We start from the raw sequence: 20,131 nt of genomic DNA on the forward strand, positions 1-20,131 counted from the left end.
GTTTTCGATTTATGGCCCAAGCAATTAAAACTATGGGGCCAATGTATGATGTATGTAAATTGCATGTGCACATGTTTCTTCTTGCTGTTTTTTCCCCCTTTTCATCCCACAAAAGAGGAAAAAGTTTCTATGAAGCAAAACCCTTCTACTTCTACTCTATATTGGACTGGTTTACTCCCCCTCAACTGAAAAGCCCTGACAAAGATTCTTTGTGTCATAGACGGAATTTGAACCTAGATCTTACCAACCAAAGGACATCATTGATACTAAGTATAGATCCCATGGATACTGGGGAAAATTTTAAAATGGCAGAAGTAAGGAAGGGATGCAGACTACAGAGCCATCCTTCAAAGTTGCACAAAGGAGTGATGAATAACAGAGTGAGGATTTTGTGGTCATCTTTTTTTTTTTAAATATATGGAGAATGGCAATGAGTGGAATTCATTGCCTGAACATTTGTGAATGCTAAGAGTTGGAATGAATTTATTATTCACTGTGAAATATGTTGCAGATATAGCAGACTGTTGAATCCGTGGATTCTGTGGTGGTCTGTTGTAATGATGCTGATCTCTCTTAATGAATCTTTGATTCTTAGAGACTGTAACAATAATAATACTGAATAGCAGCTTTAAAAAAAAAAAAATACAATTAATATAATCCCCTTTACGTACACTGAAAGCAGCAGCAGATCACATTACTATACACAGTTTTTGGAATGATAATAGTATAAATTGCATGATGGAGGCCTGAAGTGGCTTGAAGAAGTACCATGTTCAGGATTACTAGATTATTTAACCTTTACCTCCACAGTACTAATACTAATGTATTATAGGTGGCTGACTTTTGTGAGTGAAATTCTCATCAAAAAAATAATAAACATAAATTTAGCCAGCAAAGGTTGGCCGATTGGTAGAGCCTCTGCTACTAATAGCTCAGTTAAGTAAGTTTGAGCACGGTTAGTAGTTGGAAGGGGACCAATTGTTCGATGCTGTTGGCACACTCTCCCTCGATGAGTCTTTGGACTCCCTGGAGGTGTCTAATAATAATAATAATAATAATAAATAACAACAGTCTGGGAGAATCTAAGTCTTGATATTGCTGGTGTACAAATTAACATTACTTTATATTTCAGTTTCAAAGAAATAATTGGTAAGTATGATGTACCAAATTTAAAAGACTCCAGTAAAATAATGATAACATGCTAAAGACCTGAAATATTAGATTAATTCTTTACAATAATCCTCACAACTATGCTTGAGCTCTCAAATGGCATTGTTGTGTGATAGATTTTGAAATCCACACACACATTATCTAACATCTCAACATTTTTATTTTAAAAACAAATAAATAAATATTTTTTATTTCAATTAACTTTTTTCAGTCAAATTTTTGTGAAATTGATAAAAAATTGATGAAAAGAATAAAAAATCTTTTAAAATAAGAACTTACATATATCTGATATTATGACTGGTTTCCAACATAAAACATGAGCATGATCATATAATGTTGCCCAAACTTAACACACAAAATTAGTATAATATACTATATTATATACTAAAATATTCCACTGAGCTACTGATCCATGCAGATCCAAATGAATTTTGGCAATCTTTGTTATGAACAGCTCATTTCACTTCATTCACATATACTCAATTGGATGAGATCCAGTTACTCAATAAGCCAATGAAATATAGCAAAGTCCTGGAACTGAATGACCTCTGGCTTGTGACATGACACGTTATTCTGCTATAACATACCTTTTACTTGATGGATAAATCATAAGAATGAGGAATGCATCTCAGCAGTACAATGTTCCAGTTGGCTGTAACATTTAGACATCTCTCTCTTTCTCTCCATCTGTTGTAATTCCAATTAAATTTGACAATTTAATTGGAATTACAACAGAAGTAACTAAAGCTATGAGACCAGTGTATTATCTGTCAGAAGAACATACTGCATATGTTCTTCTCACTGGTGTTGCCACTTCACATGATGTGTCCATTAATTTATGCTGCTGTCACCACGACTGGCTCTAATGTCGGCATAGAATCAAGATTCATCAGATAGAGTGGCCTTTACCTGATTGTCAAGTGTTCTGGTTGACGAATCATTCTTAGTTGCTCTAATCCCAGCAGGTAACAATTTCAATGATTTGGACACAGACTATCAACCATATTCAAAGTTGCTTAGCTCTTTCTTTTGGCTCACTAACACACTGAATTTTAGCCGTACATCCCTCAGTATATGCTTACCTGGTTTATAGTCTGTAACAGACATGTGATAGCATCTCTGAACAAAGAGGTAAAGATTCCTGGAAAATGGCGCACAGTACTTAATAAACCGGCCGAATAGCGTACATAAACAGAAAACAAACTTTCAATATCAATCATCTCAAAATTAACTATATATAACTATACTTACTGCTTGACACCTCAATATATCCCACCAATAGATAATTTAAAATTGCACTGGACAGCATCATTTGTTTTAATTTTGTTTTTTGTTATAACTAACGAACCAAAGAATTAATTTCAGAAATTAACAAATTCCTAGAATTAATTTACTGAACAGTAGAATTAAGTAGTAGAGGAGACGGTGAGATGTATGTAGCGGTGTGGAGTAGAGTGCCCTCCAGCGATGAGTCTTTTGGAATCCTTGGAGGTGTCACGTATAATAATAATAATAATAATAATAATAATAATAATAATAATATACATGAACGATTAGAGATTATATATATACTGCAGCACACTGTATTCTAATGGCACCGGCTATAGAATATGCAACCAAACTGCAGACGGTATTTTACTATGAAACTAATTAATTAATTTATTACTGTTGCATGCACAACACAATATATTCATCAAATGCTGTAATCGAAGCACATAATGTATTTTAATTCTCGAATGTGCTAACTAAAGGAAAATATAATTTCGTAACATATAGCAGCCTAAAGTATTTAAGTGAAGAAAATAAACAACTCCGATATATTTTTTTTTTTATTAGTCATACTATACCTTCAACTTCCGCGATAACTAGCTATGCATAGAAGCTTCAGTGGGACTGTATCAGTACTATACTTGCTGCTTGAAACCTCAGCTAGCAGCCACGTAAAAAATTGAGATATCTTAAAAAAAGAGTTATGTAATCTGACTAGTATTTTTTAAATGCAAGATGAGCATGACAACAATCAGATTCTTATTCTTCTCCTCTCTCGCACCGATGAAAAAGCGGAATTTTATTTTGTGCCCTTCCTAGTTCTCTTATCAGCTGTGAACGCTTTCGTCGGAAGATGCTGACTAAACTTTGGGAAATACCACACTAACTAGAAAGTAGCATATTTCCAAAATCATTCTTTAAAATATTTATGAGCTACTAATGGATGGTAACTATTATCAAGCCAACAAACAGGAAGAAAAAGTATATATCGACATCATACAGTAAGAAAGTTTTCATACCTGAAAAGTAACAATTTAACAAAAATTCTTGTTTTTATCAGCTTCAAAGCAAGCAAGTTAATATTTTAAATTAAATTTAAGCACTGACTATGACTTGCTCACATGAAAATAAATAAAATGTCTTAAATCAATAATTCACAAATGCAGAGTTCACAAGGTATTTAAACAATTTGTTCATCTTTTTAAAGAGGTGATGCAATTCCTCTAATTCCATATTATAAAATTAAATCACTGAGAGGTATTACAATAAAAGCATAAGAACTGATGTATTCGGTGTGAAAATATGCATTATATATAGCAATATTTAAAGATAGAGTATATTAGAAAAGTCTTGAATGTGTTTTACACTGTTACAAGATTCAACTAAAAGTTGAAACTCGAAATTAAACTGTCATAATATAAAAGTCATATTCCTAAACTAAACGCCATAAGTATATATAGATTACAAAGTGGTATTCAAAACTTCTTTATGCACAGATTATTATATTAATTAAAATGACTGGATAACAATGTGAAAGATGGGGTTTGTTTCCCCAGTTAATTTTCAGTATACCATATAGAATATCGATTGACTGCGCTTTTTTAGCTATATCAGATTTTAAAAGGTTTCAGTGAAACTTATAGTAAGAAAGCTAAACAAAATATGGCGTTAAAATTAATTATCATACACATAATGATACTCTAAAATATAATAATTAATAAGAATTATATCATTTGTGGACATTTAAATTTTCAAAATTAAGTATCATATTGATAATATCAGGATAATTTCATTACTGGAAACACTAGGATATAAAAGACATAACTAACCTACTTCGATACTATGGCAAGATAGCATCAAGATATCAAATGTGTGCCTATTTCCAATTACGAATAAGGCACTATGACAACAGATTTAAGGCAACTCTAACTTCCCTCCTTCCACTTCACAAGTTTATTGAAGGCTCACGTAGCCCACCCTCAGCTGGTGCCGAGAAAAATGGACTAAAGGCCCTGACAACAAGAGCTGTTTGGTGAGTCGAGCCTTGTCAGCCAATCAGCTCGCAGCTACGCTCTGAACGGCTGCAGTAAAGTGGGACCTGCTCTCTTTCTTACCCCCCTAACTCAGTGCACGAGCGGGGTCATAGCATGGCAACAGTGAGAAAGCCTTCAGCTAACTTGCTTTTTGATGGTATATTTATAAGCTATGGCATGAAGAACACAACATATTTATAACAGTACTGAATTAGTAAAATATACAAATTTATTTACTTAGGTATCTAGGGTTTAAAATTCTCAACTATAGATGTTACGTTGTTATACTATCAATGTCAGAGCCTTCACAGCTTGAGCACCGTAAAGGATTGAGTTTTACTCCGCTTCACATTGAAAATTATTTTTAATGGGAAACTAAGCATAACAATTAAAAGTTTATCTTAATCTTAATAATTAACACATACGTAAAGAAAATTTATAGCTTTGAAATTCATTACAACGCCTGCAGAATTTGACAAATATATACTGTATATATATATTTTTTTAATTAATATAATAATAACAATTTAGACAGTTATTATTCTCATGTTCAAACTAGAACTTTCGATGTACTTATAACAATTCGAGTTTACGTAAATAATGGCTGTTTCAGCCGGGTACTTATTTGAGATAGCAAACAAAACAATAAAATAAAGCATTTACTTGTATCATTTATTCTGATAGTAATAATAATACTAATACTAACAAATAAAGCAACCAAATTCATAGTGATTATTGAAATGGGAGCGGAATGAATGAATGATAATTCTAACAGTTTATTTTCAAATAACAGAAATGATCACATATGTCTGTTAAAATTCTGAAATTAGTATGTGTATATCTGAAAGTTGCTTCAGATTAGCTATGCTAACATAAGACAAATTATATTATTCCATTGACTCCATGGAGGAGATGTCATATAATATATAATATACTTTCCAAGCTTCCATATTCATATCTTTGAATATTTTAAGATATGAATATGGAGGCTTGGGATACGATGCACACCTAGATTTATATCTATATGTAGATCATCGATTAATCTGATTCTAGAAGACATTTTAATAATTTAATAATAACGATGTAATAAATTAGGTATACAATAAATACAAACTTTAAATTGCACGGATGTAATAAGGAGACTATTTTAACCTCAAAAGTTTTTTTTTTTAAGGTACATTATTATTATTTTCTCATAGTAATAGAAAATTCAAGCCATAAAATACCAAGATATATATATATCTTCATCACATCCCTGAAAATATTCCAGCATACGTGATAATTAACACCATTAAAAAATCATTACAAGATAAATTACTGAAATTTTAGGTTTTGAGCCATTTTTTAATTTTTTTTTTAAACAGTTTTGCAATGTATGAAAATTTGAAGAGTATTAATCGCTTATTTCTACTATTGGAGTAGCCAAATAACAAAGGAAATATCACTCCATCACAATGTAAAATTATCCTCTCACATTTTTTTATTTATATTTGGAAAAGTAAAAGAAGCTGTAAGCAGATATGGTACTCTCTTTCTCTCACACACTTTCTGGATTTTAACAATTCAGGAGCATGTATCCCAATTATCGCTACTTGTCAGTTGTCCATAGCATTAAGCCCTTGAAACGTCCTGTTTTACCAGCAGTGTAGCATTATCAAAGAGAAACGATTCTTTGAATTTGCTTTGGAGTGTCAACATGCCTAGAACCGAGCTTAATGCTCAACATTTTATGGTATCAGTAAAGTTAAATGAGTTCGTCAAATGTCTACAACTGTTTGCTGCTTACTCTTGAACAATCGCCATCTTGAATGGTAAGGGGGAAAGCCTGTTCACTTTTCAAATGTCACGTTTCGAAATCCACTATGATGGATGTTTTATGAATGCCTTTAGGAGACATATGATTTTAATCTTCCAGTGTGAGACCGCCACTTCTGATTCACTGATGGTACTAAGATTCTTCAATCTTTCGGGGCTGAGACTGTTTAAAAAAAAAAAAAAAAATGTTTAAAAATGGATTTCTACAATTTACAGACTAGCACCAGTCATGAGACCAACAGCAACGGTGGGTGCACGGTAGGCTAAAGGTGGCTATAGGGAAGACGATTGGTTTTAATTTTATATCGCTGGACCGGTAGAGGATAATAAAATTATCCAGAGTTAGTAGCATCTTTCCCGAAAGCTTTTGGGAAAAATGTGAAATATTATATACGATGATTATCAAGAATGGGTGGTTCCAGGACGCTTCCACAAAAACAGAAAAGACGCGGACAAAACGTATTTGTCATTACACTTTTGATATATAAAATGTTGGTCTATTGTTAATCATAACTGGAATCGCATATGGAGAAAAACAATCTGCACATTTTTAATGTTCTCAAATTTCATTTTCGACACGAGACGTTCGCTTACACATGCCATGTCACATCAGATCATTTCATTTTTTTTTTTTTTCGTTACTGTTTTGTAAATCCGCAGTCAGTCTACCACGCAATTTCGCTATAACATCATTACAACCATTTTCAAATTATTGAATTTTGAGATAAGAGGAAGTGACATAGCAAACATATCTGACAAAATATTGAACAAATTGAAATATACAAACTACAGTTTCGTATGATAACTAATAGAGTCACATAATAATTTTGAAAAATGAAAATGGCTAAACCATTTTTTTTTATTATTCTGTTTGTTTATATATATACTGTATCTATTTTAGAATTAACAACTGGCATATAAATCTATAGTAGCAGTGGCCGAACTTTGCTTTTAAAATATCACTTTGAAACAGAAACGGATTCGACATGTCACAAATGAAAACAACTTATAATATAGTTATTAGATATATTTAAATATATTTTAGTTATTAAACAACTGTATATTTTAGTTATTAGATATATTGAAAAACACATAATATACACACACGGGAAGATATCCTGGACCGATACTTTGCTAGTCAGTGGAAATTTTCTTAGGTATCAGTTTAAAAGAAACTGATTATTAAAAAAAAAAAAAAAAAAAAGGTACTATATTATTTTTTGTCACAAGCACCAGAAAAGCAAATTGTTAAAACTAGTCTTATGTCAAAAAAAAAAAAAAACAGTCATTTGTTATAATGACTAATTTTTTATTACAGTCATTTGCTATAATCGCAGTAAAATACTTATACAATAAAAAGTTAGTTTCCTGCAAATTAACTGATTCTTTTATTCTATATTTAAAATAAAAAGTAAATCAATGGTAAATAATAATTATTGAAATTCCCTTTACACCAGTGTTTCTCAACGTGGGGTAATTAGAAAATGATGTTGCATTCGTCACCTCATCACTGATATACTCAAAACACTCAACATTGTCGGCGGCGGAGGGGGGGGGGGGAGACATAAAAATCTTTCAGGCATTGAGGTCGGGCATGATCCAAAAAACGTTGATGATGCAAACTTCAACGTTTTTTCGGATGATGCAAAATTATATAAATTAAGTGGATATTAATGTATGGCGGCGAGTGTATTCCCGCAAGCTCTCTGGTCAATTTTCGCACGAAACTTTTATAGTTTCTATTTTCGGTTTTGAAATGATGTTGGATTTAATATTCACTTAAGTTATATAATTTGCTATATGTTTTTTTATGTCAATCCTTAAGAAACATGTCACTTACAGATTCCTTCTCAAGAGATCGAAGGTTGAATTTTTTTAAGAAACTTCCAGTCTCTAAGTTAGAACTGGCGGTTTCAAGGTGACCAGTAAACAGAGTGTCTGCCAATCCATGCAACACTGGGATTCGAACCCACGGTGTTAATCGGAGGCTAGAGGTGCTGTTCTCGATCAACCAAAAGGAGGAATAAAATTCGATTATATTAAAAAAAAATGCAAAAATTCGTAATCTTTTTTGAGCCAAAAGAACATCTCTGATCTTCAACCAACAAACTGGTGTTGGTTAGGAATAGCTACTCTTTTTCTTGCATTATTTTAATTTTTTTTTTTTTTTTTTTTTTTTTTTTTTTAAATCAGGACATAGGAAGTTATGGTCGTAAGGCCATTATTTATTTATTTATTTATTTTTATTTTAAACTGAAGCTGCTGTGAAGAATAAATTCCACACGATAAAGGCTGCAGAACCTATAGAATGGCACGTGGAGTGAAACTTTGGAACAAAAAGATAAACCCACTGAAGAATGCCATTCAATCTTGAACACAGTGTCTTATGGTTAAAATCTTGAAAAGTCTATTCCAAAGAGCGAAAGAAGAGGAAGAAAAGTGTTGGTCTGGTGGATTCTGAAGTCGAACTGTATATGAATTTGCGTTGTTGTCACTTGTGCGTTTTAGATTTAGATAAAAATGGAACAAATAATTATAAATACCAGGATGAATGGGAGAAAAAAAAAAGAAGTGGAAATATCTATAAATATGGCATAAAAAAGGCCATCTGTGTGACAGAGTGAAAAGTTCATTAAATAGATAGGTTATGAATTTTTAGGAAGATTTTTAGTGCGCTGATCCAAATGTGGGACAGATTAGGGATTTGTACAAAGTGAGTAGTTGTATTGCAGTCGAGCAAAGTCTACAAAAGATAAAGTTATAGATGCGCAGTTTTTACACCAGGATAAATAGAAGATAAATCCAACCGGAGAAGGGAAGTTTGAAGAACTAGACATTATGAAATGCACGAGGATGTGAATTTATTTGATTGTACTGAAGATTGGGCAATCTATTGGCTACATTGTTCACACCTCAACCTAGAAATCAGACATTAGGGTGCAGGTTTTTGAATGATCTTAAAATGAATTGCAAGGTTAATTAGTCAAATGAAGAATAGTGTACTACCATCAAAGGATAGGATTTGAGGTCAGTCAAAAATGTCATTGAAAGAAGAATTGTTTTTTCTGTCGTTTGAAATTACAGCTTAAGCAACTAGAAACTATGAAACTAAGGTATGCGTTAAATGCATGTTCTGCCTGTTTTGTGGGATTGGTAAAGAGAATAGGTGAAAAAACAAAGCTCTGGACACTCCTGCATTGGTGGAAAGTTTAATGCCATTTACTATAACATATATGGTATATGTTATAGTAGATGGCTTTAGACTAACCTGATTAAATACATTGGAAATATAAAAAAATAAATAAATAAACACTGCTTGAGTTTCTCTGAATTTTTCCATGGCACATGTCCAAGAGGTGGATGCAACAGGTGCCAGCCAGGTGGATTGACTAACAAAAATCTATAATGTAGAGGTCGTGGATTTGCTGATGAACTGTCTTGTATTGACGGTAGCTGTTGATAATTCTTCATTATTTTTGAGAGGAACGAAGTGACAACAACAACAGGACGGTGCTTCACAGCAATTTTTATTTTATTTATTTATTTATTTTAGAAAAGTGCTGTATATTGACCACCAACATCCAACAAAGAGACAGTATAGATAGTAGCAGGACAGAAGAGTGTATAATCGTGTCACAAGATGGGGAATAGATTTCAAGAGTAAATGTCAAACTTTTGACGTTTAATGTTCAAACCGTTAATTCACGTGTATTAAGTCTCTCGATTGCGAGTGTTCTCTAAGCAGTTTGTCTGTTTTTCATGGATAAAAATGCGAGTCTTTAGAAAGAAAAACGGTGACACCTCTACAAGACTAGATTTTCGTCTCTGGGATTCGAACCTAATGTCTTACAGTCAAAGGACGCTACATTCCGTAGAGCAGGGAAATCATCAATAAGAGAAGACTGAAAGAGACACACGTGAAACTGTAGTGCACCAATGCATAAGTATTACTTTTGGAAGGAATCGTAAGCGAATGATTTGGCAGATTACATGGGAAATATATGTGGTGGCGAAAAAAAGTGTAGTCGAGGTTCCATCAGGAAGAACAAATGAAACTTAGGTGAAATGTAATGGTCGTATACATCATTAATGTTCGTGTTGAGATCAGAAGTTTTCAAAAGGGGGTGCAGAAGTTTTGTTGGACTACTGTTCTTTGTGGAAGGTTTTTCTATCTGAGTATGCCTGTTTTAAATAGCATTGAAGAAGGACATTATAGGATGATTAGATTTTATATAGACTGTTTGTTGAAACCGTTTTTTCTGTTGTACATGAGCTTTTCAAGAATTTCACGCATCCTCAAAAAGGCTTACTCAGCATGTCACAAGAAAGAACAATTAAAAAACGAATTTCTCCCTTCCCCTGTGTTGAACTTAACACAGTTAGGAAACTTGTTCTCGAGTAAGAAATTGATGGTAATACTTCAATAGGTCACGAAGATCATTTACATCCTAGAATACCAATAGATATGGTCTTCATTTATGGAAGATATAAAAGAATTATGGCAAAAATCCTCGATAAAAGGATTTCTGGAAGAAATAGTTGATAAGAGAGTGCCAAATTCTCTTTCAAAGAACTTAAATAACCTGTTATTCAAGCTTCCAATAGACAGGGTGGTCTCACACTGGCCATGAAATTCATTCTACCACTTGCATGATTTACTTCAAGATGATAATGCACCTATCCAATGGGCTTAATCTGTCTCTTGCCTAAGAAATGCGATGATGAAATTAATAATGTCCCTTGGAAGAGATCTCAATCCGACTGACAACATGTAGTATATATTAGAATGTGATATACGATCACGAAGTCCATATCTTCATCACTAAACGATCTAGAACCAGTATTTTTAATAGGAGTGACAAATTTAATTAATTTGTTAATATCATTACGAGGAATTAACTTTTTTATGGTAATACGTGAAAGCCAATGACTTAATGTTATTTTGTAACAGCCATTATATTTAAACACTTTTCTTTATGTACTGCCCGTACTTTTATTAAGCTCATTTGCATATTCAAAGTAGTATCGAAACAAAAATTAATTTTTTGTTGTTGTAAATGCGTGCATTATGTAATGTAAAAATGGAGTTCAACAGAATATCTCTCTCAACAGCAATTCTACGTAAGGCTACTTTCGATTCTGCCTTCTTTCGCTTTCAGAAACGAGGTGAAGAGAGGTTGATAGAGAGAGAGAGAGAGAGAGAGTTGGTAAATTATAATAAATTTTCGTCTTTGTGTTTCTTTGAATGGAAGAATGACACATTTAGTGGAAAACATACAGATGATGACCTTCTTCAAGCTTCACCCAAGACTGAGTCAACGCTCGGAGAGAAATAACGTTTCTCTTAGTACATACTTTACTAAAGTGAAACAACCTCAGTATCAATGATACTCTTTAGTTGGAAAGACCTGGGTTCGAATCCGATCTAGGAGGCGAACCTTTATTACGACTTTTCAAGGTGAGTTAGCTGGTCTCATATAGCGGTATAAGGGTTTTCCCTCCCGGAAATTCGGGTTCTTAATCCCACGAAACAGGCAGACCGGCCAGAAGAAAATATGCAATTAACAGACAATTCGCTGGCCTCATAACCTTAGCTGCCTGGTCGTAATTTCTGGAAATGCTTAACACCGTAAGATTAATTTTCATTTTAGATGTTAGTATGCGGAAGGGGAATCTGACACCATTATGTCGCTTTCTGAGCACAGTCATCCTTCTCTAACAAGGAACTTCATGTGTACTGCTCCTTTTAAGATTTTGGGGGACCACAAGCCAAAGCTATTTGAATAGCCCCCACCTATTAAAAATATGAAAATACGCATTAGAATGTATTAGTTTCACTTTTTCAAGTCATTAAATTCGGTACTAGAGTCATGATGTAATACATATTATAGGTATTACATATAAGGATGCATATATATATTAGGGTAATAATGAATAGGGTGATGAATTTTAGGAAAAATATGCAAAAGTAAGGAAAAGTGCAAAGAAGAGCTGTAATAGTTGAGAACATTGTACATACACACAGTAATCGTAGGGGATGAGATGATATCCAGAAAAGACAAACTGTTTTTTCTGGATTATAAGATGGACTGGAAAAATGCTATATAAAATACCGGTGAGTCTTATGATGGATCAATATACCATGTTTGCTGTAAGGATAACAGTTGTTATCTAGTTATATGACTCATCCTTGGAGAGAGCGAAACAAGGCATCACTGTTACTTAAACCAGTTTTCACTAACTGCTGATAGGAAGAAATCATGCTGAGTTTGGTCAGACTGGCTACATGGATGACGATTCTTTAACTTTCGATATTCCGCCAAACAAAATAGTGAATATCAAAAGGTATTAAACTCACGATTAACACTTCTAGTCACAAGGAAACATACACTTATTGTTTTAGGATGCCAGTGATGACACCATTACTTCCATTATTAATATTTTAAAAGAAAAAATCCACAAGAAAATTTCATCCATCTTCATGCCAAAGGATGGAAAAACAAAAATAGCCTAAAGCCATGTCTAGAGAAAGTGTGGGCAAACACTCGGGTGACTTGAAAAACAGTCCTTTTAGTGTATACTGAACTCATTTTAAAAGTATTTGTGAATTTGCTTCGAATGAGGATGAATTCTTTCCTAAATTTTCCTTTTAAAATCTTAGTGCATAGTCACTAAGATTTTAAACCTCTTTAAAACTTTCGACCAAAGATGAGTTATACCGAAGTAGAGGGATTTTTCGTCCCCCAGAACAGGCAAACACACACGGATTACAATCAGGAATACTTAAGAAACGGTCCCTCCCAGTCATAAGCCTGATTCGTCAGCTATGCCGATCCCAAGCCGTATAAAATGGGGGGGGGGGGATTGAGATGGTGCGGTACCTCCCCGTAAAAGGGGCTCACGGCCGTTGCATCATCATACGAAATAAGTAAATAAATAAAAAGTCCATGGTCACGAAAATAAAGCTAATTGTTGAGCGAGAAGCTTACCAGATTGATACATGGAATATCTTTAAAGGACTGAAGGAGACTAGACTTTTTTTTTTTAATGGAGAGTAGTGTGAATAGAATAATTTGTCGAGTGACGCAAGACAGGAGACGTGTTTAAGGCACGAGTTGGGTTGAAATAACCCTGCCGCTACCACCACGGTATGAGACCAAGGTTTTCCTAGTCCGAGATGGGATTCGAACTCATTCCGAGTTTAAGACACGATATGGCAGGTACAGATCGAGTTAGATTTACTTTAGAGTTGCCACCCATGGAGGTTCTTTGACTCTAGAGGGTGGGGATCATAGGATTAAGATGGGGGAAACGGAAAACCCTTTAAATGATAGGATACAGTGAACCTGACTGGAGGAATACTAAGATGATTAAGAACACGAATATTTGTAATATAGAAAACAGAAGCATATTTCCAGCATGTTATGATGTCCAAATATCAAACCAACCTATAGTTATACAAACCGATATCAACTATGTCGAAATAAGTATTGACGGAGATAGCACTTATTTCATGGACATGGACTCATCTTATTAGGTGTGGATCTGCCTTTGCTTTTGATCACACCTTCCACTCTTTCAAGCATACTACATATGTTTTATGACTTGGTTTTGTACCATTGTTCCTCTCAGGTGGCCACCAGTCCACCTACCACAGTTACACGCACTGGTCTTTACTTCCCAAATGACGTGCTAGTTCGTCCATAAAGTATTCTACTGCGTAGAGATCGTTGTTCCACAAATCAGTTAAGTTCTCTATCATTTTTCTCAAATCATATCGCAATGGCACCTACAGTATTGCACAGTGAATTGTCATGAAAAAGAGACACGAGACTAGCTGTAAATTTGTTATTTGCTTTATCCATAGTGCTGCGTATCACTTTGGTTGGAAAGACCTGTGTTCAAATTTCGCATTTGGCGTGAGTGGGTGCCAATCACGCCAAAGCTATTCTGCAGAAACAGTGATTGTGAAGCTCTTTACGTAGTCGTCTGGTATTAACCTGAGCACTCCTGACTGATCGCTTCCACATCACACTTCCGATATTTTCGTATCACCCCTCCGACATCCTTTGGTTCCTTGGTGTTATAAATCTTCCGGATCTTCCTGTAAAAAGTGGTCGCGGCACTTTCATATTTCCGATGGCTGATAATAGTTATAGTGGATTTTGGATGATGCGCTTATATTATTTATTTTATTTTATTTTTTAATTTTTATTTATTCGTTTTACCAAAGCCATGAACGGAGAGATTAAATATAGGACATCCTACAGTAAGTTTGTAAACTCTTTTCCATGCGCGATCGACAGCATACAGCAGACCATGTGCGGACAAAGAATATACATATCAGTATGCTTCAGTGGGCTCCTCCGGTCCTTATTTCAACATGATTTTTCCTGTTATACACTAGTGTCTCTGAGTATTTGTCGTGGTCTTTTTACGCACCCACTCTATTAGAGAAATGCTTACGCAATTTTTGTGTAAGCATTTCGCTAATATATGCATATATGACAGATATGGCTATCTGTCATATATACTCCTAATTTTCAGAGCGAATTGTAAAATATCATATTGTGCTATTTTCAACGTGATTAATTTTTTTAATTACCTATCTTATACACAATTCCTTTACTAAAGTGATTTGTATTAACCAGAGGCAAGCCGTCAATTAGGCTTCATCGCAGCAGGGTTCCACAATTCATTTTTTTACCTATTGACAGTTCCGATGTAGAGCAGTTATTCTTGCTCTTTTGAAACGTTAATATTACATAGTTCGTTATCCTAGTTGACATGATCACCGGTCACGAGCACACGCTGCTCAGTTAACACCGGGAAATAGCGAGAAGGGGGGGGGGGGGATACTTTGTGAGTTTTGGTGCACGCGAGCTCTGTTCTGAGAAATCGTCTTGCAGTTTCTATAGACGAGCGAACACTCACGTATTCCCCCAGCTTTGATACTGGCTGTGGTTTGTGTTTTGTCATTAACAAACACGACTGCCATCTCGCTGCTGTTTTCCTGTAAAGATTACTTTTAGAATTCTAATTCAAGTTGTCATGTCAGGTATGTCGTGTGGGGAAGAGGAGGAGAGATATCTTCTTGAAAAAACAAATTCTAAACTAATCAAACATACAATTAATCTCATGTAAACGCACAATGAACATATCCTTTTGAACTTAAGATATTTTGCTGAATTTATTCTGAATTTTTTGAAAGTTTAGAGTTGAATGAACCGGTTATTAAATCCCGATTTTTATCCGTTGCTATTCTGCTAACTAATCGTCTATAAACAGTGCCGTAACTAGGCGGTGAGCGGGAAAATCACAAGCGGCGTAACAAAGTCAGGGGCGCAATAATTTATCAACCATTAAGGGTAATATTTAAGCTAAGAACGTGAGTCGCCACTTTTATTTACAAGCATCAAATTCGATCTTTGATATTTTGATCTGGCACTTTTGTTCCATAAAAATGCGTTCAGCAGAACGCAGCTATGCCAAATGTGAAACATGAATTCCAATTACTCCAAGAATTATAGCAATTTCATATTATTATTTTTTTTCAAATTTTCTGATCTCCTTCTCTGCAAGTTGTACAGGTCACATTGTGATCACAACCAAATTTGGAATAAAGCCTTTTTTTTTTTTTTTTTTAACGTTGCTTTAAGGCCCCGAGAATTTGTCCTATGGGTGGTGTATAGATGAAATTCTGTGTGTGTGTGTGTGTGAGAGAGAGGGGGGGGGGATTGTAGGGTAGCTTCCCATGCAGACGTAGGTAGCATGGGAAGCTACCCTACAATAGATCGAATTTCGGCCAAATATGAATATGGAATACTATTGCGTAGGGTAGTGGTTCTTAACCTTTTAGTAGTCGCGACCCCCTAAGTATCCTAAAATATTTTCGTGACCGCCTAGTTTGTAGTAACATAATAATAATAATAGTTAAGCTTTTTTAAAATAGTGGTTTTACTTTCTGATTATAATGACAAAAAAAAAAAAATCAGAAAACAGAAACCAACTTTACTTAAATATCACTGTAAAAACTTTACTAGATTTATATTTAGGAAAATAAATAATGTTCTTTGTTTGCTCATTTTATAAGAGGTAAATTTTAAGAAATAACAAATCAGTATTACAGCACTGAATGTTTCGAAAAGTAATTGCACTCAAGTAGCACTTAACAACGTTCAGTTCTATGCATTCGTAGTAGTATTGTTTAAAACTTCCGAGAATCACTTCTATCACACGTTCAGTAAGCAGATGTCACGACTTGCAGTGTTGCCAGGGGCGAAAAGTCGACTTGTAGCGCTACCACAAAAGAAACTACTGCATTAAACTGCATAATTCAGATTATTAATACAAAACGATAAAAGTTTGAAACAAAGTAAAATAAGGAGCAAAAAATAATTATTTTAAGGGATTTCAAAATTTTAAAAACTAGAAACGTTCTATAAATTTTCTGCGGCCCCCTAGGGGGCCGCAGCCCACCGGTTAAAAATCGCTGGCTTAGGGTATCAAAGCAGCTTAATCGGATAATTACACAGCTTTAGATCCACTAAAAATTTCAGCCCAGTTAACGCAAACTGGGGGAAGGAAAATTGTGGCTGCTTTTTATTTTATGTGGACTTCTCTAAAGGTCTCACTCTAAAGGTCTCAACCGATTTCGATTAGTCATTCCTCGACATTTTTATAAAACATACATAAATACATTATTTAAGTTAAGGGATATTACATCCCATATTGTTTCATAGCCGAATAAGAAACTCAAAGAGTTTCATGCCGAATATAGAAACTATATAAAGTTCGGCGAGTCCAAGCGTAAGCAAATACCTGGATAGTGCAACACATAGTCCATTTGGTAGTGCAACACTGAGGCAACTCATAGCAAGGGTGGAGCAAGCTCCAATCAGTGTTCTTAGTATTTACCCATAATGTGAAACCCAACTCTTAGGAGCTGTATTACTGTTCTACATTATGAGAGAAGGTCACTACCCAGACAAGTTTCAACCTTTATTGAGGTCTCATCAGTGAGTAGGTAAACCTAAGTAATACCAACTTTGTAGCGAATAGAACTTACATACCCTACTATAAGAATTTCCAAGAAGGTGTCCTGATAAATTATTAATTATATGAAGAGCCAAAGACTTCAATTCGGCGATTGTTTAAAACTTATTGTAGGGTAATTTCCTCTAATGAAATTACATAAATACATAATTGATATCTTTGCTACAAATCTCAAAGAGCGACGTACTGAAAATGTGGACAATTTAGAAGAGGCTACTAGCATAACATTAATATTTTAATTGCTATGAATGTAAATTCTCTGAAACCCAAGAGAATAACAGTAACAATTATAATCAAAATATTAATTGAAAATAATTTTGACCAAGCGCCATTTCAAAATTGCATTTGACCTTCCGTTTTCGCATTCCTTCCATTACAAAAACCGATGTTTTTGCAATGACACCATGTTTAAACTTCAGAATAAAATAATAATTTTAGAATAAAGGGATATGCTTTCCAAAAAGAAATTCTACAGCAATAAAAAAAAAAATAATAACTATTTTTCTTTACTTATCCCTAAAGGCCGCTAAGCTTTTCGAACAATCAGAAAAAAAAAAAAAATAAACCCAATTTACAACGCTGAGTCATTTTAATTTGTCTGAAGAAAACGCCTTCTTGCCTATCACTAGTGCTATCGAACTTATATGCAAATTAATACTTCATAATATTATTTTGAATATCATTTCCTCCTTAATTTCAATGAGAGATTATACTATGCTTTTCAAAATAATGGGTAGGGATCAACAAAATTTCTACATAGAGAAATGAATGTTCGTTTTTGACATTTCTCACAGTCTTCTTACTGAGTCATTGCACGTTGATATGAGTCATCAGTTTATCATAATTAGAAAAATCTGAGGCCATTGGATATATTTGAATAATGATATTTGATCAAAACCATCCGTCTTCTTGGCAGGAGACCTTCAATCCATTTTGCTTACTTGATGACCGCACTGCATTCTTAGACTTGTTTCGACTGCACTGATGCGTCTGGTGTTAGCGGCAAGTTAATTAACTATTACACGCCTTTTGACCAGTTTTCTTTTAATTACTCTTCAACATTCAAAGTTCCCTCTAAACTGAAGCACTTATACTTACTTCAATCAATCAGTACAGAAGTCTTACATTCCCAAGTTAAAACTTTTTTTTTTAGAATTTATATAAAATATTACATGAATCAATCCCGAATACAAAAGCATAATGATCTATTTCTATTCCATATATTCAACCCCTATACAATTCCACACTTTCTATTACGGATGTCAAGCTCTTATTAAGAATCTCAAATAAGGAATCACTTTTGATGCTCTTCAAGACCTTGAAAGAAAACCAGCTTTTAGACCCAACGGCAACAATAGTTTCGTATATTTTACAGACACGTCATCTTACTCATTAGTGGAGCACTGGTTATGTTGTATGTACTGTAAGAATGTCTTAATGAGGCACTGAGGTTAACGTCGGTCGTCACCCGCAATTAGTACTTTCATATTAATTCTAAAAAAAAATAATAATAAATAAAATAAAATAAAATTTACACATGAACGTACGTAAGCGTGAATACACAAATAAATGGTATTGCAGTGCTATCTAGGACGTATTTATTTCTTCAGCAATTAAATAAAAAATAAATAAATAAATAAACTGCAAGAGCAGCGCTTTCACCGTTATAAAAAAGCAGGTCATTAACTTGTTTAATTTATTTCTATTTTTTGACTCCTTACTATTATTGTGCCAACAAAGATGAATGCCGGTTCTCGTACATGAATTTCATGCGTCAAGTCTTCATTGCTTGGTTTGTAAATTTTATGTCGCTCCTCAGGGGTTCTGAAATTATTCATAAGTGCTTTTATTACAGTTACTGAAATCCTACTTGGTATCGTAAAACTGTATTAATCACACAATGGGATTCAAAAATAAACAATTTTTGTCAGCAGTCAAAATTAATTTTGTATTTTCATTCGTTCTTCAGTTTAAAAAAAAAATACACTTCATTAAAATACTTTCGCTGGAATAATTTCGAATTAATGTCTTAAATCATTAATATTAATATGTCTAAAATATAATAATTGTAATAGATAATATTTTTTCCTCTAATGAATGTATTTAGTTACGCTACTGATTAAACAGATTTCACTATTGCGAAAAAAAAATTTTTATTTTTATTTATTTTTTTTAAAGAAGGTTTTAAAATAATCTCTAATGGCTATTTTGACACTGATACTATATTTTGCAGATTTATTTACTTAGTTTTTGAATACAGGAGAAACTTCGTTAGTGGAAATGAACAGGACTGCACGTTACCGATCAAATCAACTATAGCATAAATATGAAGTATCGACATCAGACACACCAAAAGGAGAAATCTTAAGAAAATATTGATAAATGAATGTAGACTACAGTAATAGCAATAATTTCAACTATGATGATTCGTATTTCCACATTACACTGTCTATTAAATCATGAGGCATTTATTATAAAAAAACAAGTATGCTTTCATGCATTATTATACAGTTACTAAAATGTCACACAATATTATATGTTATAGAATAACGTTATACACATCAGAAATGCTATATAATAGACGATATAATGTGTAGGCAGAAAATTAAACAGTATAGACGGCTGGTTGTGTGATGTGGAGTGTCCTCCAGCGATTTTCCAGTCTTTGTACTAATTCCCAATTTGCTAAGAACTAACATAATCATAATTTTATTATTATTCATTTCCAATACGTCTTGAACTGAGTTCATAGTATAACGTCCTTATGATAATACCTTGTTACTTTTCAA

The 20,131-nt window shown here is 33.7% G+C and overlaps 1 protein-coding gene across 6 annotated transcripts in view; it reads right to left on the bottom strand.

Moving 5' to 3' along the window:
• Window positions 1-20,131, bottom strand: part of LOC150096746 (uncharacterized) — a 128,780-nt gene that overhangs the window by 38,680 nt on the left and 69,969 nt on the right. Inside the window, exon 3 of one of the 6 annotated variants that reach the window (XM_090408253.1) lies at window positions 19,064-19,166. The exons of 3 other annotated variants lie outside the window; for them this stretch is intronic. Coding sequence is in view for 1 of the 3 variants with exons in the window: in XM_090408248.1 (XP_090264374.1) it covers window positions 4,273-4,296 (24 nt within the window). In the remaining 2 variants the exon portion in view is untranslated. Of the gene's footprint in view, window positions 1-4,268; window positions 4,411-19,063; window positions 19,167-20,131 lie in introns of those variants that run through there. 2 more of the 6 variants (XM_090408248.1, XM_090408251.1) reach the window with 2 other exon arrangements.

Source organism: Typopeltis vanoorti, chromosome 18 (assembly GCF_054136105.1).
Source record: "Typopeltis vanoorti isolate ZY-2024b chromosome 18, IOZ_Tvanoo_1.0, whole genome shotgun sequence".
In the NCBI taxonomy this organism is placed as follows: Eukaryota; Metazoa; Arthropoda; class Arachnida; order Uropygi; family Thelyphonidae; genus Typopeltis; species Typopeltis vanoorti.